Below are 7,433 nucleotides of genomic sequence, written 5' to 3' on the forward strand. Positions count from 1 at the left end.
TTCATCATCTCACTGAATGTTCAGACGTAGGGTACACAAACCGTGCGGTCATCACATGCAAGTGTAATGACGTTGTCATAACGAACAAGATGCACCAAACTACATACATTAAACCAGAGCGTTAATTTACCTCGGAGGAAGACAGAAGTACAAGTCACTAGAGTACCACTCTTTCAGCGCTGATTTTGGTTCACAGATACCTAAGAAGAACGCCTGCAGCACCATAAATGCAAATGGATACTTCAGTCTGCGTTTTTATTATTTTTCGTCACGTTTGTCACAGTCACAACTCTTCATTCCAGAGAATAATTATTGAGCAAATCTAGTGTGCAATTCACCTCTAAGGTAATTCGACATAGAGACCCCCCTCCTCCCGGACAGCATCGTTTTATTGGAACACGGTATGAATAACGTGGTTCCTGATACACGGCCGATGTTGTGAACCTTCCAATGTAAACGAACATCAATTCTATCTCTCCTTTAAGGCATACACACGCCTCAATTGACGTGAGAGACACCAGGTACAAGCCGTACGCGGTCAAATTCACCCCATCCCGGAATTTACCTGATATAATTTTCCGCTGCGGTAAAGAATATCTCATTCCTCGTTTGCCCCTAGAGCGGGATGATGAGTGGAGAAGGTGATTAAGCGTTATATATCATACTTTCCGCCGCTAGTAGACGGAGGGTGAGAAAACCGATTTATCCCGATTAATCGCACTTTAGTCTGTATGGTAAATCACCAGTGCAACATACATTTACAAGAAGTCTTTGTCAACGTTGAAACAACAACAGAGTATCTCCAGAGGCTTTAAAAACCAGAACAGAATGGAAAAGAAGGCTTCCGGGGATATAATTACCTGAATTTCACTAGTGATGAGTTCGTTTACACTGGTAATCGCCTTGCCTAGAAACTCGTTACAGTATCTAGGGTCTGTACCAAGGAGAAGTATGTACTAGAGACCGGAATTACCAAACATATTATTTGAGAAGAAAAACAACGCCAAGCCAATTAAATAAAAGATGAGCTGTAACCGGAAGTTTCACGCCTAGCACTAGTTGGAGTACATGTGACATGCAAAAAATTTGTCAAATTAGAAAAATTCATGAAAACCCGCTCGTAAACAACTTTAAAAAATTCCGACCGACTTGCTCACCAGCCGGCAGGGACTCTTTAAGTCGGGCCTTGAGGATAGCAGACAGGGTAGGAAGTTTTAAGACGTGTGAGAAATCTGACGAATTTTGCTCGGAGAGATTGCCAACAACGTTCTGCCTTGACCCTTGATATTCAGCAAAAGCCATGTTGTTTTACCCCTATACTCTGCGTCAAATGAGGGAGGGTGACGATGAATCGGAAAACGAAGAAGAGGATAAAAAACACCGTCACAGGAACAACGACGGTAAATCTGGGGGCAGAAGACATCAGAAGAAGAACCCAGAAAAAAAGACTCCGAGGTATGGTCTTAAGGAACGCTTAGACGGGCATTAATTAGGAAGTGTTCTGGTTCAAGATAAGGCCTCAGGTCGTGCAATTCATATACCAGTGCTTGATTTAACTAAGGAAGACCCCTATACGATTTTGCAAATATATATTCTGTTTGTAGCCCAGACGAAATTTTAGAAACCCAGCAATTGTGTTCCGTATGAGCGGTTTTCTTGATTCAGGGTTCCACTGGTATGGCAACTTTGGGCAATTAAATATATTCTATTTTTATATTCATGCATTGGAGGCATTGCAATAACTGCAGCTCAGGCCCATAGCCAGCCATTTCAAAGGGGAGGTTCTTTTTCTGAAAAAGTGGACTTTTTTTACTGTGAAACCTTCATGGACACTTGTACGTAAATCAAATTTTTCCTGCAAAAAAAGGCGGTTGGATCCAAGCACACACACACACACACACACACACACACACACACACCACCCGGACTACGGGCCAGCTGCTGGACTATGATGAAGCTAATTTGAGAGGGATTAGCAATGACATGCGGCTTGACATTAAGTCTAGTGATGATTGCTTAAGTCATTTGTTTATCCGCTGGGGAAATCTAGAACCAGAACGAGTCTAAGGCAGAACATGTTTAACTGGAACAGGTACCATTACCTGGCAATGGCAATGGCATTAACACTGCCTCGCGTTGCTAATGTACATTATGCTGGCATGGCCGATTTCAACAGTGGCCAATACTAATTTAATTGTGGAATAAAACACAAGAATAATTGGGGTATATCTCTCCAATGTTCTACCGTTCTGGCTTAATCATTTGATTTGGCTGATGATGTAGCTCTTTTCCAAAAACAATTATTTTGCCAGCGTGATACCAGGTAGCAATATATACAATGTACCTTTCCGTATAGGTTATGGCATTATCAGTTGTACACATTAAAGGTTGGAGCTATTTATTCAGGTTATATTTAGCGTTTTTCCTTAACGCATTGTAATGCTGTTCCATTTTGGAGAATTTAGCTCGTTTTCGACAATACTCTATTCACATTAGTAGAAAATTCTTGTTATAATATTACAAAACATACATAATAATGGGCCTATGTTTTCTGAGACCTACTGGTCAAGAGATCGTTGCTATACTGTCCTTTCGTTTGAGAAACGAAATCATCAACTTTGTTCAGGCCTTAGTTTTTTAGCACAAATGACAAAATTACCGACTAGGGCCACGAATAAGGAAACCCACCGTAAAATTAGTAGTCACAAGCACAGCGTAACGTAAACCCACTTATCTACTCGTTCGGTACGTTCAGTATGAACCGGAGATTGTATGCGTTTTATGCGGATATTGTGATAAGAACTGGTGGAGATACAAAGTTTTATATGTGATACCAATACTATATGGGCTCTAGACTTAAGTATGTACTTCAATTTAAGAAACCATGTCCGGCAAATCAGTACAAAACTTATTACAATTGTCTGACCCGTGATCGCGTAAGACCCATTGTCATTGTATTTGAATCTATGTATTATAGCTTTTGTCATTGTATATATCTTAATCTTTTTTTTAAAACCTTTTGACAACGTATACAGGATAGTCTACGAGCACTTTTCACTACACCACTGCTCTGCGTATGCGAGTCAATATTGCGAGAAACTTGAACATTGATTTTATTTATCATGTCCATTTCCAATCTTTGTCAATGGCATATTAAATGCTTAGTATGCACATTCGAAGAAGTATGGCGTGTAGATTGATGCCTTGTCTACGAATTCAATGAATGAATTAATCAAGTTGTCCGCTATGATCAACTTAACTACAGATTTTATTGCATTTGCATGGTGCAAATGGGCAATACAAAATTGGGAGCCGTACGATAATTGTTGTTGTTATTTTATTCATGAGAAAATATTATTTTTGTACTTTTAATGGGTTTATGTATCTTTTCAGGTAGCTGGGTCAAATATATCACCTGTAGTGAAAGTTGTGTAACTAGATTTTTCATCTCGCTGATAATTTCTTTTTGGTGCCAAAATGAGCTATTACGTATACTGATTTCTTCATTGAATTTCGAGGCAGGCAGCACACAGGGCGGCACTCATATGCCACATCTTGCAATGCTTTAAGCTTTATCCATAGGTCCCGGATGCCCAAGGTCATAAAAATCCCTGCTTATCGAAAGAACTTTGATTAGATAGATAAAATCTGATGGAGTGCAATTTAAGCTATATGTTTTAAGTCGATCATCTATCTGTAATGCTGCGTTGTATTAAATATCCCCTTAGATATTTTGAGCCAGAATATTTCATATTTATCTTTTTTTTTTAATTCCAGGACCCAACACATCACCAAAATATCAACTGTTGTTTTATTCAAATATGTTTTAGGAAAATATCACTTAAAAAAACAATTTGCAGGAACTGAGTATTAAAACACAAAGTTAATAAAATAATAATTAATTTGAATTCCAGGATGCCCGTGACGCAGCAAATCACGAAGACAGTCAAAGTCACGTCGTCAGGGGGCGCTAGGACCGTGAAGATGGACGGACTGAGGGACTGGTCCTCGGGAATCTTTGGCTGTTTCTCAGACGTAAAAAGTTGTAAGTATTGAAAAAATATTTTTCAATTATTATTTTTCAATTTGTGTGACGTAGGGGAAGACAGGTAAGTGCGTCCTGATCCAGCGAAAATAACCCGAACGCGTTGAAGAGCCAATGTGCAGTACGAAATTCTATTTAATTTGCCAAGTTTTTCGTCCACGTAATAGGGTCCTTATCGTTGTGATAAATCCGATGGAAACGGGCATGTTTCCAGGCATGGGCAAATATCTGAAATTGTGGTAGCAGTGACCGGAGGCATGATTGTGCTTCGACGCACCTACAGCAAACCATCACAACTGATAAGCTTGGAACGTTCGTTAAAATATATACGTTAAATCATTTGATAACGAATTCGAGTCCCAAGGAGAACTCTTCCACGAGTCGCGTACCCAATTCATGTTGTCTAGTCAGGAATGCATCTTTCGTAATTTCGTCACCTTTAAATATAGATAATTTATTTTTATACAAAGTTCCTTTCCTGCTTCCAGATCTTTGTGTTTCTGCCTTCCGTTCAATACATGTTTTGTTAGACGTGTTTTAGAACAGGGATCCATTTCAGTGCACCATTCTAAATCTGTATGTGAATATCAATTTGTCTCAGTACAAATATCTGTCTAGTAGTTCTTTCAACATATGATATAATGTCGTGTTTGCAGTAAAATTTCTTTCTGTTATCCCCCAGGTCTTTGTGGTCTGTTTTGTTTCCCGTGTTTGACGTGCCAGACGTCAACCAGGATGGGGGAGCACTGCTGTGTCCCTTTCATGGTCCCTGGGGGACTGATCACGCTCAGGACACGACTCAGATCCATGCTGGGCATAGAGGTAAGAGACAGTCGTAAACCCGCCCCACCACCACCACCACCACCACCAATAAAAAATATTTTCAATACTTTTAACGACGAAAGCAGTTTATCTTTATTTCATTCCCTCTATTTAATGTAAAAACTGTTTCAGTGGTGCTTGAGTGAAAACATTATCCGAGATGCATTGATCATGCTTGCGCAAAATAGATAATAAGGCAGCATTCAGAACAGTGGACTAACTAGTCCGCGGATCAAATATGGCGACCCACTGAAAGCTTGCCATCTAATCCACTAATAGACACTGAATAGATTCCCCGTGGGGTAAGTATTCAAGTGGGTCGGCCATATTTGACCTTCGGACTATTTAGTCCACTGTTCTAAATGCAGCCTAAGGAACCATCCTTTTTCTTTTCAGGGTACGATATGCGGCGACTGTTGCGCGACGGTGTGGTGCCCGTTGTGTGTCACGTGTCAGATGAAGCGAGAAATGGACAGCGCCGGCTGGTGACGAAAATCTCGACGATGGTGGCACCTAGAGTGGATTCAGCGAAAGTGCAGCCATCTATCATCTGGACAAATTAACGTTTTTGCGTTGACAAATATTTACTACAGAGCAGTAACTGAAATATTTTTTAATTTGAGGAGCGCTTTATATATTAGAGACCAATATTTGTGACATATGAATGTCTCGGGACTGAACTTTCACAATATTGAACTGATAGATTTTAAATATTAAAGGGATGACCGCTCTTCATTTAGGCAGATTTTCTCTAGGGTAAACGAAAATTTCTTGCACTTTCAATGGTTAATGAATCCGTTCAGACATTGAAAGTAAGCCGATTTTTTAAGCGTGGCTTTTGTAATAATCTCTTTAGAAAATTAAGAGATTATTGCGGGGAACAGAAAATGTATGAAGGCCCTCGTGGCGCGATGGCAAATACAGATCACCGCTGTTTTCGTAACCGCCGTTTTGGTGGTAAAATGGAATTTATTATATTTTCATGCGTTGTTGGCAATGCATTTATTGTAGAAATTTGAATTTTTTTGAAGAGCTGTTATCCCTTTAAAACATAACGTGAGTCACATACACAGGCGATTAGATACACTGTTGGTGTACCGCAGTGGATCTAATCGACTGTTTTCAACTGGCAATTTCACCATTTCACATGTAAGAAAAAAAAATTAGGATATACGTCGGGGCATCAATGCAGAAAGGGCAATTTCTTTCCAACGGCAAATTGAATGAGATGTCGTTGCTTTGGTATGAAATATTGGCAGAATTTTCAGCTTGTCATATAGATGGCAGTAATTTCAGGTGCCTGCTCATGATGTCACGCGTTAGCCCGCTATAAATGTATTGTACGAGGCCTCAGTTTAAATTCAGTTTTCGTAGGAAGCACTTGCAAAATCGCTCATTCTATGAACAAGAATGCAGAGAAGACAAAGAGGTAATAATAAAGAATAAAAAGAGAACATCGCAAAAATATATCTAGAATTTGATGACAAGCAATCATATTCTTTATTCGGCGTCGCCGCTTGTTCACGGACATTACACGGAAGACGTAACTATTCTGTTGACATGCTTATCATTCAATATCTTATTACCTGCTGCAGAAATTCGCATGATTATCTAACCCTTTTATTTTATTATATTTATTAATATTTTTTTTTGCACTGCGGCCAGCTTCTTGTAAGCCTCGACATAAATTATTTGTGTGACTTTTCATGACGTGATACTTACGCAAAACGTGCAAAAACGTACGCATACAGAGGATTAGAATTTTAAAATTTCTGATGACAAATGAACCAGTTTTACCACAATCGCGTCAACAATGTTTTTCTAATAGTAGTTTTTAAAACTCGATCGGCACAAGAACAGAAGTGCATTGCAAAACATTGTGGAATAGACTCATCCATCTTCTCTATACGCTCCCTAAAAAGGGGAATAATAAAGTTTATATATTTATTATTAAGCTCTTTCAAAGACTTTGTACCCATGCAGCAAGACATGACCAGACGTTGGTCACGTCTTTGGCTTTGTGGCCAACAATAAAGGAATATCAATAAAATCTTCTTATTGTTATGATTGAAAAAAATGCTGTCACACACACGCAAACACTGTTGTTTAAAATTATGTCATGGATATACGTTTAGTGAATGTTTAAAAAATTAAAAAGAAATTCGGAACGATGTTGTGTTTATTCTTTTTTTATTTGAATTACACAAACTGTGTCAATATTTCGGAAGGTCCGAGAAGTGCTATGTCAATTACGTTGTATAAAGTGACACTAAAGAAAATGATACAAGTCTGACATTCGCGTATTCAACTGAAAAGAATCTACATTTTCCTGGCCTGGCATGACATCTGACTCCTGGCCTGGTATGACATCTGGCGGTCAATTAGTCAGTCAACACAACTGTGACTGTAGTCTCAAACTTGCAGGTGAATAGTAGGACCATATGTTTTACATTCATTTAAATTCTTGAATATTGTTATGATATTTTGAGTCAACCAAAATTGCAAATCGATCGAGGTGCGTGAATGAGCAATGCTTTGCACTGCTTTGGGGTTAGAGATTATAAAG

The 7,433-nt window shown here is 38.9% G+C and overlaps 1 protein-coding gene across 1 annotated transcript; it reads left to right on the plus strand.

Annotated features, from left to right (window-relative positions):
- The first annotated feature begins 625 nt into the window (after positions 1–625).
- LOC106164482 (placenta-specific gene 8 protein) lies at positions 626–6,917 on the plus strand. Its single transcript, XM_013542415.2, has 4 exons — positions 626–1,455; positions 3,915–4,045; positions 4,728–4,867; positions 5,264–6,917. The coding sequence occupies exons 1-4, from the start codon at positions 1,301–1,303 to the stop codon at positions 5,354–5,356; spliced, it is 519 nt and encodes a 172-aa protein (XP_013397869.2). The 5' UTR covers positions 626–1,300; the 3' UTR covers positions 5,357–6,917.
- Positions 6,918–7,433: the final 516 nt, after the last annotated feature.

Source organism: Lingula anatina, chromosome 9 (genome assembly GCF_051362555.1).
Source record: "Lingula anatina isolate TDL-2025a chromosome 9, LinAna3.0, whole genome shotgun sequence".
Classification (NCBI taxonomy): Eukaryota; Metazoa; Brachiopoda; class Lingulata; order Lingulida; family Lingulidae; genus Lingula; species Lingula anatina.

What these genes read in the sequence shown, in the direction of transcription:
- LOC106164482 (XM_013542415.2), top strand. Translation starts at nt 1,301, where the DNA reads ATGTTGTTTTACCCCTATACTCTGCGTCAAATGAGGGAGGGTGACGAT. An exon ending in CCAGAAAAAAAGACTCCGAG is followed by an intron (nt 1,456 to 3,914) that starts GTATGGTCTTAA and finishes TTTGAATTCCAG; the next exon opens with GATGCCCGTGACGCAGCAAA. An exon ending in GATCCATGCTGGGCATAGAG is followed by an intron (nt 4,868 to 5,263) that starts GTAAGAGACAGT and finishes TTTTCTTTTCAG; the next exon opens with GGTACGATATGCGGCGACTG.